At 40.6% G+C, this 17,662-nt stretch overlaps 2 protein-coding genes across 2 annotated transcripts; one reads left to right on the top strand and one right to left on the bottom strand.

Moving 5' to 3' along the window:
• Window positions 1-2,086: 2,086 nt before the first annotated feature.
• On the top strand, window positions 2,087-10,520 carry LOC134746906 (uncharacterized). The gene is made up of 5 exons (XM_063681477.1): window positions 2,087-2,132; window positions 6,022-6,180; window positions 7,205-7,296; window positions 8,053-8,136; window positions 9,944-10,520. Exons 1-5 carry the CDS (start codon window positions 2,087-2,089, stop codon window positions 10,133-10,135), a joined length of 573 nt encoding a protein of 190 aa, XP_063537547.1. The 3' UTR covers window positions 10,136-10,520.
• LOC134746682 (26S proteasome non-ATPase regulatory subunit 14) lies at window positions 10,149-13,531 on the bottom strand. Its single transcript, XM_063681195.1, has 4 exons — window positions 13,393-13,531; window positions 13,052-13,252; window positions 11,740-11,896; window positions 10,149-10,919 (listed from the first exon to the last, which is right to left on the bottom strand). The coding sequence occupies exons 2-4, from the start codon at window positions 13,227-13,229 to the stop codon at window positions 10,319-10,321; spliced, it is 936 nt and encodes a 311-aa protein (XP_063537265.1). The 5' UTR covers window positions 13,230-13,252; window positions 13,393-13,531; the 3' UTR covers window positions 10,149-10,318.
• Window positions 13,532-17,662: the final 4,131 nt, after the last annotated feature.

Here is a 17,662-nt window from a genome sequence, read left to right as displayed (position 1 = left end):
GTCGTGGTTATAAAAATCGGAAAAACGTATTTCGGAATATTTGGGTGTTCCCATTAAAATCATGTCATCCAAATCGGTCCTCCAGTCAAATCAGTCTAAGCATGACGCCGGCGGCGGGCAGTGTCTGCCCCTTTTTTTTTGTTTTCGGAGTGGGAAATGCAACTGCGTAGCGTCTGCCCCTACGACTTGTTGATAGTCATAGCGAAGCAGACGCTCACGGGGACCTGTAGGCGCTTAAAGCGGAACGGGAAGTTGCTCGGAATGAGGGGGATACGCAGGATGAACACGGCTTCTCCGGCGCCACACTCCGTCAGGATCTGCGTCTACATATGTATTGCGTACGATGTATTTGGGATCACAATTGAGACTCGCGCTGGCTTGCCGTTTCAGCCGAAAGCGAAGCGACCTGCCTGGCTAGAGCGCCACTGAGTCTCTCACCGTGGTTTTTCTTAGACTCCTGAGACCGTGCCCCTTGTGGCCGCAATGCATTGCGAGACTTTCGCGAAAGATTCGATTTTTTTCGGGAAGGCATGGTAACGCGTATAAGTCCCAAATCGTTTGACATTTACTGAAAAATGTTTTTTTTTAAAGTACCCACCTTCGTGACCATTATTAAGAGGAAAGGGCACGGCCGCTTCTCCATGCAAACGCAGTCTCCATTTTTTGGATAAAAACTACCCTATGTTCTTCCACGGGACTCAAACTATCTCTATACCAAATTTTATCTAAATCGGTTTAGCGGTTTAAGCGTAAAGAGAAATTAAAAAAAGTTTTTTTCATATTTTTTGTGTTTTCACTCGGGAATGGTGTCATTTTGATATCATAAATGAATTCGGCATACCCGATTTATACAAAAACGATACCTAACTTGGCCTAGTAGCTAAAATGATATAGTTATCAAGATAAAGTTTTTAACCCCTTTTTCCATGGGGGATGAATTTTTAAAAACGCTGAAAAAAAAAATTCTTGCTTTTTAATATAATTAACGTTTTGCAAAGTTTTAAGTTCCTGGCTTAAAATAAAATTTGCACCCCAAGACAAACTTTCATCCCCTTTTCAACCCCCTGAGGGGTTAAATTTCCAAAAACGTCAAAATTAGTTTTTTTGTAATCGTCTGTCATACATTTCTAAGAAGTTTCAAAGCATTTGTAATGGATTCAAACTTTCAACCCTGTTACTTTTAACCCTGTTAGGGGACGAATTCTTGAAAACGCTAAAATTACTTTTCCTGTATTATAATAATATGCCCATTATACGAAGTTTCAAGTAACGCACTCAAAAAAAATTGAACTCCATACAAACTTTCAACCTCTATTTCACCTCCTTAGGGGATGAATTTTCAAAAACGCTGAAATTAGTTTTCTTGTATTCCAATAATATATCTTCTTACGAAGTTTCAAATTGCTAGCTTAAAATAAATCTTGAACTCCATACAAACTTTCATCCCCTTTTTAACCCCCTTAGGGGTAAAATTTCTCAAATTTTTATAGCCTATAACCTGGCCGTGGATTTTTTCGACAGATTAGTAAAGTTTGCATCAAAATCCGTTCAGCCGTTTTCATTTGTAGCGCGGTCAAATAAACAGACAAACAGATAAACAGACAAACAGATAAACAGACAAAAATTCTAAAAACTGTTGGAATGTGTTCTGTTATCGATTCTAAGTATCCCCAGCCAATTTTTTTTCGAATATCTTCCATGTACAGACTTTCGACCCTCTTCCGCTTTATTATATGTATAGATACATACTTATATACATAGAAAACACCCATGATTCAGGATTCTCAGGAACAAATATCTGTGTTCATCATACAAATAAATACCCTTGCCGGGATTCGAACCCGGGACCATCGGCTTCATAGGCAGGGTCACTACCCACTGCAGACCGATCGTCAATATATAGTTAATGATGTCAATGATGCTCCGTGCTCAAAATGAAGGCTCAAGGCATTCTAAGTGTAGCACTAACCGTCACCAAGCTTCATTTCTCCTCTTTTCCTTTTATCGGACGGATCAGCTCGACCAATTTTCAACTTGAAAGCGCTAAACGGTTTATATACTGATCGAACCGTTTCACCACATAAACATGCATCGGATACCCGACTTCCTCAACCAAATGACGGGGTGTGCAGGTATATGCCATAATAATCATAATATACTTCCACGTACAAGTCTCACGTTTCACGCACGTACGCCAAGTGTATTTTCTATACTGACAAAATTGACAAAAACGTTGTCAATACTGACAAATTGGGTAGCTCAGACCTTGCGGCAACAATGGAATGTCAGAATTGTAGTTTACCTAGACGATTTTCTGATTGTCCATCAAAATGCCATACTACTAGATCATGTCAAAATCTTTATTCGAACCCTCATAAGTATCGATGGTAAGTAAATTTCACCCTGCCAGACCCATCGAACACATCGTTCCTAATACCGCAAAGTGTGTCGAGCGATTAAATTGGTGGGTATAAAGTTGACAGGCGTCAACAACTCTACATCACCCTCCCCACCAATTTTCTAAAACCGATGTCCGGGTCGCAGTTGAACGACCTAGCTCTTTCGGGAGCTTCGGAACCTTCATTGCAATCAGAAAGAAATGTTAGCGATTCTTCATGTTCTTCAAGGTTACGCTCACCTGTTGCATCACAGTTTGATGCGTATACAATGCGACAACAGGACGGCCGTAATCCGTCTAATGAAAGAAGGGGGATCGAAATCGTTAGCCCTGGTAAACATAACCCATCGGACTTTAGATCTTCTAGATCAAAATCAAATACACTTTAGCATACATTATCTACCGGAGAAGTACAATTGTCAAGCCGATCAATTATCGCGTCGTCACCTACCGCCGGAATGGCACTTACTACCGGCTTGCGTGGATACAGTTTTTGCGAAGTGGGAAATACCGGTGGTGGATCTATTCGCCTAGGCAACAGCCCACATGGTACACAATATTATGTATCCCGAGACCTGAAAGACCCTCAAGCGATGTACCACGCATTCAGTATTCCGTGGAACTATCCACTCGCGTGGGTATTCCCACCACCTTTTCTGATGCCCATAGTCCTCGCTCACTTGAACCAATCGACCGGGATATTTCTGGTAATGATGCCTTGCTAGGGAAAAAATGTTCTGGCGGGCAGATCTCAAAGCCCGAGCGCTAGCAAGGCCGCTTACTCTGAGACACCTGCGGAAGAAACTCAATCTCATCGACACGTCGACAGGGTTACCACCTCCCTAAGTCGAGGAAATGATTCTCGAGGTTTGGAAGTATACTCTGTATAAGTATACTCTCTAGTCATGGAGCTCAGATCAATTATCATTGCTTAACAATTCTTGCAGAAAAATGACTTTAAGAACTTACAAAAAAGCTTGAGCTTGGCAACGTTGGATTTCTTTGGCATGTACAAATATATATATATAAACTAGCACAATTTTTATCGGATTTACATCAAATAAATAAATTATCAGTATAATACCATACTTTTACACAAGTCAGTCGTTTCTACATTGTGTAACACTGAAACATCAAGTTGTTTGAGTTCACATGTTCTGATAAAACATGTTCTTAAGTCGATTTCCTTAACGTGTCCTAAAACGACTAAACCCCCATTTTGGGATGTTGATTAACTGATAATTCTTTAACAATGCTTTCCAAATAATGTGTCATACTGCCACTTTACTACTTCTTTGCTCTGGTAGGCGCATACATAATTTAACCTTGCTTACGATTGACTATGACAACTGTATAAGATCAGATAAATGTATCATTTTTTGGCCACAGTTTGGCTCAAAAATAGACTAGTAATTACAGGCAGTCAGGTTGGAAACTATTAGCAAATACGAGTAACAGTATGCTAAATCTCCCTTTTTTGGATAGAAAGAACCATATCACTTGTAAATGACAGACGTAATGCTGCTAAATAAATCATTTAATTTGTTCATGACAAGTGTCAAGAATCGGCCGCAGCCAGCCTCACGGACGATCATTGCTAATTAGATAAAAACTTTGTTTAAAGAAGCGAATTTCTTTAAACCGAACATAGCAGCTGCCCAAGGTAGTATTAGATCAGCTGCAGCTTCAAAAAGTTGGTGGGAAAATCATTCCCTTGATGACATTATGGCTCGTGGAAACTGGCAATCAGCTAACACATTTCCAGCGATTTTACAGGAGACAGGTAGCAAGAACAAGTATTTCTTCTACAAATGTCACACAATTGTTTAATTCTGTATAGGTATTACGATCATTGATTTATATAATATAGTAATAGTAAAGTAAATTTCATTTCTCAGGCACTGTGCCTGGTTGCAATCATTGTACCTGATCGTTCAGGCAAGCGTATACAATTAAAATAAGTACATAAATAAATTATAATAAGGAATAACTATAAATCATTACATTTGAACTACTAAGTGTAAAATTATCTGTTTGAAGAATAAAATAATTGAAATCGATATTTCAGTATCATATATTTCAGTCATCATAAATTCAGATACTAATCAATCACATTGGCGCTATAATACATTAGAATTAATCTAATAAGGGGCGACACCAGGCGATAACAAACAGGTCTCAATTATAAAGCTTCCAGTGACGGTAGAGTAATTTAATAGCAGCGTTTTACCTGAAATAAAACGCATATTAAAATACTTACCTCACTGGAAGCTTTCATTTAATTTCTGCCTGGTGAAATTGAGCCAATGACAAACAGTTCACCGGACATCTTTTACCTGGTGTAAAAATGGCGCGGTCCGCCAGGTGTCGCCACTGTTGCCAGAAACAAGAGTCAAATAAAGCACTAGACTGGTGATAATTCGACGGAAACAGATATGCTCTCTCAATTATAAAGCTTCCAGTGAGGTAAGTATTTTAATATGCGTTTTATTTCAGGTAAAACGCTGCTATTACACAGTCGAATCATTCCTGGAAGATAATACGTTAGATAAATATGACATCGAATTAGTGTAAGACTGTTAACTTGACATATTGCTGCCATAACTTTAATATTAATTGACATTCATTAAATAAATAATAATTATAATAATTTGACAAGTTAATTCAATCAGACATTATTATCGGTGCATTGTTGACGTCGCTATTGTTGAAGTTACTAAATTAATTTATGAGACTAACTAATAGGTTACTGATACGCTAATATGTTATTTTTATTATGTTACCTTAATTACAATATGTAGATTAGAATTAATAGAATAGAAAAACTGTACTATTGTGTGCCCTTACAGGGTGTCATGAACTGGCTATATAAAATGTAATACCTTATTATGTACATGACAATGCAATATTGAATAAATGACTAAATGACTAGGATCGCACCGATCCGGTACTATCGGATCGTTCTGACAAGTATGATGTATGTATATATTACTGTAAAAGCCCGAAGTCCCTTCCCAAGTATACAGTGTGGAAAAAATGAATGGGCCCTGGAGGGAAAGTGCCTTAAAACCTTAAGTTAGATCATTTTGCTCAAAGGAAACATTCTTTTATTTTTTTAAAGAAACAAAACTGCATTCAAAGATTTTTTGAAATTCGCTTGTTTCACCCTGAATCGAACCGACTAAAAATAAAAATAAATAAACACGGTATTTTATTCTATTATTCGATACAGTTAATGAATGATAACATTTCTCCAAGAAACATTAGGTCTTACACTCGTCTGTCGTACAAAATATCCATAAAATCGAATATTATTTTAGACAAGCAAAATTGAAAAAAAAAATGAAGTCTTTGAATGCAGTTTTGTTTATTTTCAAAAATAAAAGAATGTTTCCTTTAAGCATAATGAGCTAACTTAAGGTTTTGGGGTACTTTCCCTCCAGGGCCCATTCATTCTTCCACACTGTAATACTAGCTAGGTATATCAGGCGGGGACAAATGGGAATGCACCGCAGTGGCGTTAGGCTGGATACGAACCGGCATCTTCAGCTACTCGGCTGGACCTCTTGTTCCCCGAGTTGTATAAGCTATGAACTTATGAACTATCATCCCATTTTTTGCAGATCAGGAAAGTAAAGGCATATCCATTAGTAAATGCCTCGCCGATAGTCCACCAGCGGCCATAGGCTCGCCAACCAAGGGAATTTACGATAATCTAGAGGATGCGGACCTGTGGCTTGCGTTTCTTCTGGAGACGGGACTGCTTGAGATGAGTGAAGCAGGTTATTGACTAATGTTAATCGACATTATTCGCCGTTCGTCTCGCACACACTTATAAACATCTGTATGTACATATTATAGCTAAAAATGTTCAAATCAAAAGCACAGCTAACACTTAGGTATAGGTATCGCCAGAAGAGTTGAGCGAATGATTATGACTAAACAAACTTGTAACGATAGTTATTAAAAAAACATTCATTTTCATATGATTAGATTACACACAACACAGCGTCGGAAAAACAGTATATTGAATGAATGAATGAGTGACTACTGACTGTGACTTGAGCGCACGATATTAGGTAACCTAAAAAAAAATTAAAAAAACCTTGAAGAAACTTTTTGGTCGATTTTGCAGTTGGCTGCGGTTCAACTTGCTATCTTACGAAAAAGAATACTAATTTTAAAAACTCCCTATCATTTTTCACCACACGAGCTGGTAAAGGCTCTCTTGATTGTTCAAAAACTGATGAGAAAGTTGCATTTTATCCACATGGGGGGCAAAGTAATCTCATGCAAATTTTGAGTTGTTTCCTTGTGTGGGCTGGTAGAATTAACAGTAAAATGATGATTTGGAATGAAAAATGTTTAATAAATTTCATTTAGATTTGATTTGATCTTGTTTGATATTTTACAGTTAGAATTTCCCTCGCGTTGGTGTGGTGAAAAGTTTTGTATTTCACTTGGTGGCAAAATTTGCCTTGAAACTCTCGCAACGCTCAAGATTCCACTTTTCGATCCACTCGCTACGCTCGTGGTTCAATTATGGAATCTCGCTTCCTCGGGTGTCAATATTAGCAAGAGCGGTTAAACAACAACTTTGCCCCCTTATAAAACAACTATTAGTACCCAATATCGTTATTGTATACGTGACTTCAACTCTATAGTATCCAAATACCCATAGGTAAGTATTAACGAACGAGTTTAACTGCGAGTACTACTAAAATACAGATAAATATGAAATTTCAATTGTCAATGTTCGCGGTAGCCTGAACCTTTAGGAAGATTTTTAGCGGGTTCTCTTTGCAGGTCCAAGCCCATCCGTTCGGGTGGCCACCCGTCGGCTAACACTAGCAGACAGCCCAGAATCTATCCTTCAGCAGCTTACTTACTACACCAAGGTACCTAATATTCTGTTAACTTAGGATTTAACAGGATCGCGACAGGATTAATCAGTCGCGCCTAAGATTTGTCAAATCAGTGAGTAAGCGGGTAACTTAACAGATATTTAATAATTTAACCTTTATTGCACAAATGAAAACCTTACAATACAAAAGGCTGACTTAATGCCACAGGGCATTCTCTACCAGTCAACGTCGAAGTTCAAATCAAATAGAGAAACGAACGAAGTTTATCGGGATCATAGCAGTGACATTAGTGACACATACTTTTTAGGGTTCCGTACCCAAAGGGCAAAAACTATTAGGTACTAAGACTCCGCTGTCTGTCTGTCTGTCCGTCTGTCACCAGGCTGTATCTCATGAACCGTGATAGCTAGACAATTGAAAATTTCACAGATGATGTATTTCTGTTGCCGCTATAACAACAAATGCTAAAAACAGAATAAAATAAATACTTATTTAAGTGGGGCTCCCATACAACAAACGTAATTTTTTGCCGTTTTTTGCGTAATGGTACGGAACCCTTCGTGCGCGAGTCCGACTCGCTTTTTTTAACTTCCGCCGTCGTTAGGTACTATTAAACAGACGCTGCAGGCTATGCTTTAATTCAATAAGATATCAATTTCCATTTTACCGGGAACAAAGGAAAACCAGCAGCATTAAATGTAGTTCCTATTGGTAGAATTGAAAGTCGACACTATTCGTAGCCAACTGCCAAGCCATGGCAAAATAATTGAGGCTCATATTACTTTCCAGACGCCCACGGCGACAGTTTCCGCAACTTTGAGAGACGACTACGAGAGTATACACCGCCTGTGTCCAGGATTGTTTCATGATACTGTTAGTAAATAGTTTATAAACAGCGAGTTGTTATGTTTATTATTTTGACGTCTGTCCAAACGGCGGCGGGAAAGCCATCAGAGATCTGGGTGCCTAGCCAAAATGCCAATCGTTTACGCTTTGTAGCGAACGAAACGTCAATGTCTCTGTCGCACTAATATAAAAGAGTGATAAAGAAAGATGACCATATCGTTCGCTACGGCGCGAACGATTGGCATCTTGGCTAGGCACCCTGCTATTTCATGGCGCAGGAAACCTACGTGTCTAGGAATATGAGACACCGTGTGAATGCGAGCCGCTTTTATTAATCAATTTTTTATTCAGCATAGACTGCTTAATACGTTTTGAAATAATGGAAAAATGGAACACTGTCTCGAATGTATCCAGCCTACAGTCATAGAGACACGAAGAGGTTTACTGCCGCTGAGTAGGCACAGATTTCAAAAGTAAAGTTAGGCCCGTATGCGAACATGCGCACCAACGGAATGTGCACAAACGCCATTTGCGCACCAATTTTCTGGCCACTACGTAGTGCCCGTAAGGCCTGCATTTACAATAGTTATTTGTTATACAAGGGTGCAAAGTTGTATTTTACCCGCGAGTGTGGAATCGAAACACGAGCAAGCGAAAGGATTCTATAGTTGAACCACGAGCGAAGCGAGAGATTCTAAAATAGAATCCTGAGCGTAGCGAGTGTTTCAACACACGAGTAGTAAAATACATTTGCACCCGTGTGTAACACAAAACTTTTCACCTCACTATAGCGAGGAAAGTGCAACATCCACAGGAGTTAGATCACACTTTATCACTGGAATCACTTATTTTTTACGATATTATAACAAAAACTGTATTTTTACGTGAGAAGTTATTAAGTAAAAATTGTGTTGACAATGTTGACATTTCTGACGTATGAAATGTCAATGATGCGTTTTGAAATTGCATCGACTCAACTTGTGCGTTCAGAATTATATTTAACATCATTATTAAAAACAAACGTTTCTTATGGAACTTTAAGGTTTATGACATAAAATCATTAAATAAAGCTAAATTTGGTATTTTTTATTAGATTCTCAAACCATTTATATTTATATACCATTTATATCGAATAATTAATATCGAACGAACCATTATTATGAGCGTTTTACGTTTTGTTATCTGTCAAGCTACTTAAACACGCTCCATCCAAGGTCAAATTACTTTCCCCACTAGTGGATAAAATGCGTTTTTCCCCGCTTGTTTTAAAGGATAAAAGACAACTTTCCGAGCTAGTGAGGGGAAAAGTAATATTTATATATCAATGGGAGTAGATACTTTTTCTGAGAGAAGACAATCGCCCGCATGGGAATATCTCTCGTTATGCTGACCGCTGCTTTTCGGACAGCCGGACGATATCGGCCTGTCAGTTGTTCGGAACTGTCAAATTTTTGTTCTAACTGACAGGCCGATATCGTCCGGCGGACTGATAGTCAGTGGGCCTCTTAAATTCCTCACAGAAGCTATTATAATATTTGATTCGCGCTTTTCATATACGGAATTGGAATAAATCAACTACAATACAACAAACTTCAAATATAAATGTATCCCTTTTTCAGGCGTGTAGCCTAATATATCGATATCCTTTTATTAGAAATCAACCTTGGTACTTTGATGTAAGGTTCAAATTAGATTCCGCATGTGCGAAATACTTTGATCTGCTTACATTTCCTATGTAGCGTAATTTGTCTAGAATATGTATGTACATACATTACCATTAGTCTACTAATTATAATTTCCATAATCTGGCTTCTCACATGTACCTCGCTTGCAGATTGCCTTGGATGATTCTAAGGAAGCCTTCCGCAAAGCCAAGAGCATTATAAAACATATCGTCAACTCACAGAAGGGATTGGGCCCAATGTTTGACATTGACTTCGCCAATAATCTTGATTATTACCCCACTGTGAAACAAAGACTGGAAGATATTCGTCAGGAGATAGCGCCCCGACAAATTTTCCATTAAAATTAATGTGTTAAAATAAGAATTGTTTTATTGCGATATAATTAAGTAAATTAATACATAATAATATATAAGTAATATACACAAGTGGACATGAGACACGGTGTACTGCGAGAATGGATTCCTTTATTTGCCACTTTATAGCCTTAAATAACACTGTACGGTACAAAACGTCCCACGTCACGATCATTTGAACACCATGGTGTCCAGCATCGCTCCTAGATTTTGAACTATATTGTTTGACATTAGGACATCTACTTTCTCTTCTAAATGCCTCTTGGGATCCTGCTTGCCTACGTTCTTGATGGCGAGCTGTTCGGGCGTCATCTTTTCCTCATCTTCCAAGGCCTTGTTATAATTCTTAGCCAAGTCTAACATGTCTGTAACTGTGGTTTCGTTGATCGCGCAGTGCTCCTTATAGTCTGATAGTGTGAGTCCGTCCATCCAGGACTTTTTGTGAAGATTCAGCAGCATTTTCTGTTCCAATTCGTTCTTACGGTAGTTTATACTGATGGAGTAGTAATGACGATTCAGGCCATGGATGAGCGCTTGTACTGAGGGTTTTTGAAGATGTCCCAAGTTGGAGGTGGTCTGTCTGGGCTCCTGGCCGAGAACCATCATGTTAGGGTTGATGAGACGGAATGCATCGATAACGACCTTTCCTTTGACGGACTGGATGGGGTCGACGACGACGGCGACGGCGCGCTCGGAGAGGGCCTCGAATGACTGCTGTGTGTTGATGTCGACGCCTGACAGCCAGCAACCGAATCCAGGATGTGAGTGGTACCTGGGGCGGAATTAGTTCGTTTTATTTTAAATATATTGCTAGGTTAATAAGAAGAGCTATTCACATGTTACAATATTCCAGTAGCATTTGGTTGTTGGCGACTGCGACGCGCGACCGCGACCGGCGACCGCGACCCACTGTTTTGTATGGATTACTATGAAACACTGACGGATGCAAGCGACCGCGTCGCGCGACCAGTGGGTGTGGCCAGCGAGCGACACAAGCCGCGCGACGCGGTCGCTCCAGAGGCAGTATCGTACACTGCCGAGAGTCGAGACGCACGCAAAATGGCGGCGTTTTCTTCGCAGAAGGATGAGATATTGGTGGAATTAGTGTCTAAAAACCCACCTATAGATGATGTAAGGCTCAAATCTTACAAAGATAACATTGTGAGACAAAATATTTGGGAAGAAATAGGAAAAGCATTGAATAAATATTTATAACTGTTGAATAATTATATTTCTATTTGTAGTTAAAACTTCCGACATCTTGAAACAACCGTCCTGTACGGCAAAGGCAGCAAAAGTGAGCTTGGGTCGTCGGTCGCCTCGCCTTGGTAGCGATGATCCATATGCTATCAGTCGCCGACCGACAGGCGACTGTGGTCGCAAGGCCGCGGTCGTGCGTCGCGGTCGTCAAGAACCGAATGCTACATGCTACCTTCTGCATATGCATACAGTTCTGGTCTTAGACCATCAACTATTGAAATATTGTAGGAATGAACACTACTCAACAATATTAATTTCTGAAATAAAACTATGAAAACGGATTATATCGCGTATATTGAATTTATAATAATAAGTAGGGGACAAGTTCTTACCAGCCAACCACCATTTCCGGGCGTCCTGTTTGCTTCAGCATGTCCAACATCTTAGCTTGAAAGACAGGATCTACAGCCTCTACTGACACACCTGTACCAGTCTGAGGCATCGCAAATACATCTATCACGCGAACTGTGTAGTCATCCACAAATTCACCTGGAAATATCACATCAAGATGGTTGGCAGGATTCATAAACAATAGTATTATGACAAAAGTTTTTCAAGTTTTATTGTCAATAGAAGCATCTATGTATAGCTGAATGAATAGGAACATTGATACTTATTTAGAAATTTCAGTTAAGAAATTATTGCTTTTTAGATATCATGTCCACATTATTGCGATTTATAATGCCATGAATATTATCTCTGGTCCTAACATAAAAATAATATGCCCATAAACTGTAATCACAACACATCATATACCCGTGTATATTTGTGCCGTTATCAAGAACATTTTCGTAGGTTCACATTCCTGCATACAAAAGGTTAGCATGATGTTAAATGGACTTGTCTCAAAGACCTTGGGGCAAATAAGGTTTTTTAGGAACTTGATAAACTAGATTTAGGTATAAGAATGGAACAAGCCTTATAGAAAAGAAAATCACAAAAAAAGAAGATGAATTAAAATTGCTAAGAGGACCTAACTTGTGAAGGTAAATATCAAAAACAGACAACAGTGGAAGTTGTTGAAGAAGACAAGGTAACCAGCACACCAAACCGAGAGACAAGGTAACCGGCACACCAAACCGAGAGACAAGGTAACCGCCACACCAAACTGAGAGACAAAGTAACCGGCACACCAAACCGAGAGACAAGGTAACCGCCGCACCAAACTGAGAGACAAGGTAACCGGCACACCAAACTGAGAGACAAGGTAACCGGCACACCAAACCGAGAGACAAGGTAACCGCCACACCAAACTGAGAGACAAGGTAACCGGCACACCAAACTGAGAGACAAGGTAAGGTCTTTAGTTCTAGAATACTAGTATTTCAAACTAAAAAAACATTGATCATTTGTATTAAATTGAAATAAAAGGGCTATAAATTAGTAAATAATAGGTAATTCTTAACAAAAACATTTTAAGACAATCCTTGGTGATCATGGTATTTCAATAATGCCATGTCATCAAATCTACAAATGGTCATATTTTCTACTTAATCTAACTCCTAAGCAGTCAAAATGGACTAAAACATTACTTATGAGTGAATAAAAAGGCTGGCCCATATTTGTGTCATGTAAACCAAATTTAGGTTATGATTGTTTGTTGCTACAATAGTAAACTTGTAAATAAAATAAAGCAAAATTTACCTAACATAAGACCCATGACCTCCATGGGGACACCAGCACGACCATGTTTCAGCATTTTAAGGAGGGCCAAAGACGAAATGTATACTTGTTCGGCGGTGTCCACCACCGGAGCGTCTGTAGGCGGGGGCGCCTGCGACAGCCCCGTCATCCCTCCGCCGAGACGTAAAAGACGGTCCATTATACTCTTATTACTTGTATTTTCTGTAAAACAATACAAACACTAATCAAAGCGCAATAACGAGTAAGCACCAGCTTCCTCGATGCCGTTCACACATCACTAAAACAAAAACACTTGTTTATTTTTTATAAAAATACGCTATGACAAACTAAACTTTACTCACAGAAAACTAGATTCATTGGCTGTACTCGAGATATTTCAATAAATCTGTGAGTTCGTGGATTTTCTAAATGAATGAATGTGAATGTGAATGACAATTCGTTTACGTCGAAAATGCAAGCTCACGTAAAGCTGTTCTGTTGCCTGTAGAAAAAAAAAATCAAAGCGTAAAAGACTACCGCACGGCACCGCGACTGGTGCGGCGCGGGCGCACGTATCACTATGTGTACAAAAAATGTAAATGGCCCTCCACACTCATCGCGGCGCGAAGCCAGTCGCTAATCAGTGAACTAGGCTCCACACTCGCGTTCGCGGCTTCGCGCCGTGATTCGCGCATGAGTGTGGAGGACCCTTAAGGTGGTCGCCGTACGTGCGGGAAGAACGCAGCTATAAGTTAGAGCGAGAAAGAGATATTTTGACCGCACCAAGGTCGCGATGCTGTGCAGTAGTCTGGTTTTTATTTTTTTTAAGCCTACTAAGTGTCCCACTGCTGGGCAAAGGCCTCTCCCCTTGATTTCCACGACTCCCGATTTGGTGTTTCCTCGGGCCAGTTGTTCAGGAAGCTGTCCAGGTCATCCCGCCATCTCCGTTTGGGCCTGCCCTGTCCACGCCCCTCTACCGGCATCCACTTGGTTGCTAAGCTAGCCCACCTCTCCGGATGCATGCGGTGGACGTGACCGGCCCAGTCCCATTTGAGCCTAGCGGTTTTCTCGCCTACGTCAGCGATGCCGGTTTTTGAGCGCAGCGTGGTGTTTCTTATGCGATCAGCTAGTTTAACACCTAGAATGCTGCGCTCCATAGCGCGTTGGCAAACCTTCAGTTTGGACTTCTGGATCTCTGTGAGTGACCAAGTTTGGGCGCCGTAGGTTAGAACAGGCAGAACACACATGTCAACGAGTTTGCGCTTCAGTGACAATGGAAGGTTACCCTTCATTAGCTCTTTCATAGACCAGTAGCTCTTCCAGGCATTTTGAACACGGCGCTCAACTTCCTTGTCTTGCCTGTTACTGAAAGAAACTAGCTGGCCCAAGTAGATGTACTCGTCAACATAATGTATGATCTGCCCGTCTACCTCGACACTATCTCGTGTCTTGCTATTGGTCATCACCTTTGTCTTTGCGCGGTTCATTTGAAGTCCGACCTGAAGGCTTGCGTTGCTCAGATCTTGGAGCATTTTCTGTAGTTCTGCTGCAGAAGGGGCAAAGAGAACAATGTCGTCGGCGAATCGAAGATTAGATAGCCTCCTATCACCGACGACTATTCCCTCAGCCCCCCAGGAAACCGCCAGGCTCTTAAAAACTTCTTCGAGGGTGCTTGTGAATAGTTTAGGAGACAGCGGATCACCCTGTTTAACACCTCGTTGTATAGGGAACGACGGACCGGAGTACTGAAGTTTTATATCGGCGGTGCTATTACTGTATATATTTTTGATTAGGTTTATATAGGTAGGATTAATGTTTTGATTTATGAGTGCGGTTACTATGGCAGAATGGGTTAAGCTATCAAATGCTTTCCTGTAATCAACAAATGCTAAATACAGGGGGATCTTAAATTCATTATACTTTTCAATGATTTGGTTGAGTGTGTGGAGGTGGTCGGTGGTGGAAAATCCGGGACGAAAGCCTGCCTGTTCGGGGGGTTGATGTCGGTCGAGCTGCCCAGCAATACGACATTCGATAACTTTAATAAATATTTTGTAAATATGAGAAACCAGACTGATGGGGCGATAGTTGCCTATGTCGAACTTATCGCCTTTCTTATACAAGAGTATCATATGAGAATGAAGCAGCTTTTGGGGTAATTTTCCTGTTTTTATGATGTTATTGAATAATTTGGTAAGGGGAAGTAAAAGGTTGGTCTTTCCGAAAACAAGTTCTTCTGTGCTAATTCCGTCAGCTCCAGGGCTTTTATCGAACTTCATCGTGGACATGGCTTTACCCACTTCCTCGGTTGTGATGGGAGAGATAGTTTCAGCACAGTAATACTCTGGTGTGCTATGTGAGTTGGATGGCTCCGAATATAGAGAAGTATAGAATTGTGTGCAGATGTCCATAATTTTGTTCCTGTCACTATGCTTTTGGCCATTTTCATCCTTTAAGCTGGTGATCCATGATTTCCCTTTCTTTATTCCATTTTTTGCGGTTCTAAGTGATCTATTATTAATTAGTGCTGTTGCGACTAGATTAGTGTTGTGGTTGCGGAGGTCGGTTCGGATGCTTCGTTTAGTCTTCCTGTCTATTGCACGGTACTCAGCAGAGCCTATTTCGAAACCAGTCCGCTCTTTTATTAAATTTCTGGTGGCATTTGATAATACAGTGCGTTTCTTTTGGATGGTCTTGATTTTACTATTCGCGGATTGAATCGCATTCAAAATGTTGTCATATTGAGTTTCTGTATCGTCGACGCCTGTATTTAATGTGCTAAATTTGTTTTGCAGTTCCAAATTATACTGATCGTAGTTAGCTGTTAGTGTGGCTCTGTCTAGTTTTTTGTGTCGTCTTGAGAATATGTTTTTGCGGTGTATTTTAAAATTAAATTTTAAGGTGGTCCGAAGAGGTCGGTGGTCTGAGTTAAATTGCATTTTATTTAAAATTCCTGTATTACTTATTATGTCGTTGTTTGTGGTAAGTACGAAATCGATCTCGTTTTTGGTTTGCCCATTTGGCGACACCCAAGTCCAGCGGCGTTGTAGTTTTTTTGGAAAGAAGCTGTTGCTGACTTTTAGCCTTTGCCCAAATGCGAACTGGATCAGGCGAGAACCACGTATATTCCGGTCTCCCAACCCGTATGGTCCGAGAATTTCATCGCTGTCCAGTTCTTGTCTGGGCCCTATCTTAGCGTTGAAGTCACCGAGGATAATACTCCAGGATCCTCGATGCTCCTCGCAAGCCTTGTTTAGAAGGTCGTAAAAGTCCTCAACCTCGTCGTCGCAGTGCGCGGATGTAGGTGCGTAGACTTGGATCACCGTTAGGGTCTGGTTTGGTGCTAGCCGAAACTTGAGAACTGCAATTCTGTTGGAGTAGCTGCAAAATTCGATTATATAGTAGTCTGGTTAGAGTTTTAAAAATTGTAATGGCCTCTCCAACATCGCCAAAGAAGGCATGTGATTTGCAATAATGTCTGACAAGAAATGAGGTTGGCCGGTCGAAATAATGAGGGCTAACGCGTATGAATTCGCCGCTAGGGGCGCTAGTGTAGATGGTGGTCTTTTCCATAGTTCGAAATGTCAAATGTCCCTTGTCACTTCAATGACTGACAGCTATTCTTTAGTCTTTTGGACCACCATCAACAGAGACGCCAACTGGTGAGCAAAAAAACGATAGCCCTCATTAGCAGATGACGCCAGCATAGCTTGCCCAATCCTGAATGAGGGCTAACGCGTATGAATTCGCCGCTAGGGGCGCTAGTGTAGATGGTGGTCTTTTCCATAGTTCGAAATGTCAAATGTCACTTGTCACTTCAATGACTGACAGCTGTTCTTTAGTCTTTTGGACCACCATCAACAGAGGCGCCAACTGGTGAGCAAAAAAACGATAGCCCTCATTGTGTCAAATTTTTGTTTTTTTAATGCCCTGGATGCCAGCTCTTTAAGCCAAATCTCGTAGAAAAAGGGGCAAGCTATGATGGCGCCATCTCTGCAAACCAGTGACAGTTGGCAACCCGCGCCACTTCCTACGTAACTGCTAAAGCTCCCTCCACACTCGCGAAGCCGCGACCGCGAGTGTGGAGCGCCTTTGCAGATCTGCGATCGACTCCACACTCGCGTTCTCGGCTAACCCTAATGACACGCAGGGTTGCCACTTTTTCATTTCTACTCTTTTTTGCCAGACTGTAGTCTTATTGCAAGGGCCTGACACTTTGATAGAGAAAGATAGTCTTATTGCGATTCCTATAAGAGGAAAAAGGAAATAGTGCCATGCTTTGTCCTTATCACCGACCGGGTTTTTTTCATGGTCGGGTTATAGCAGCATAGGTAGGAGGCGATGGCGAAATACCGAAATTTATAAGAGTGAAAGAGAAAAAGGATTATGCTGCCATACATTAACCTGTCAATACATGAATATGTCTTTCTCTTACCCCTGGTCGCTCGGTTTCATGTCTATAACTACTATACTATGTCTATGTCTTATTGCGATTCCTATAAGAGGAAAGAAAAAATAGTGCCATGCTTTGTCTCTATCACCGACCGGGCATTTTTTCATGGTCGAGTTATGGCATCATGTGGGCATCATAGCAAGTAGGCTATGGCGAAATACCGAAATTTATAAGAGTGA

The sequence above is a fragment of the Cydia strobilella genome, chromosome 13 (assembly GCF_947568885.1).
Source record: "Cydia strobilella chromosome 13, ilCydStro3.1, whole genome shotgun sequence".
In the NCBI taxonomy this organism is placed as follows: domain Eukaryota; kingdom Metazoa; phylum Arthropoda; class Insecta; order Lepidoptera; family Tortricidae; genus Cydia; species Cydia strobilella.
This window is presented reverse-complemented; position numbering and strand designations above follow the sequence as displayed.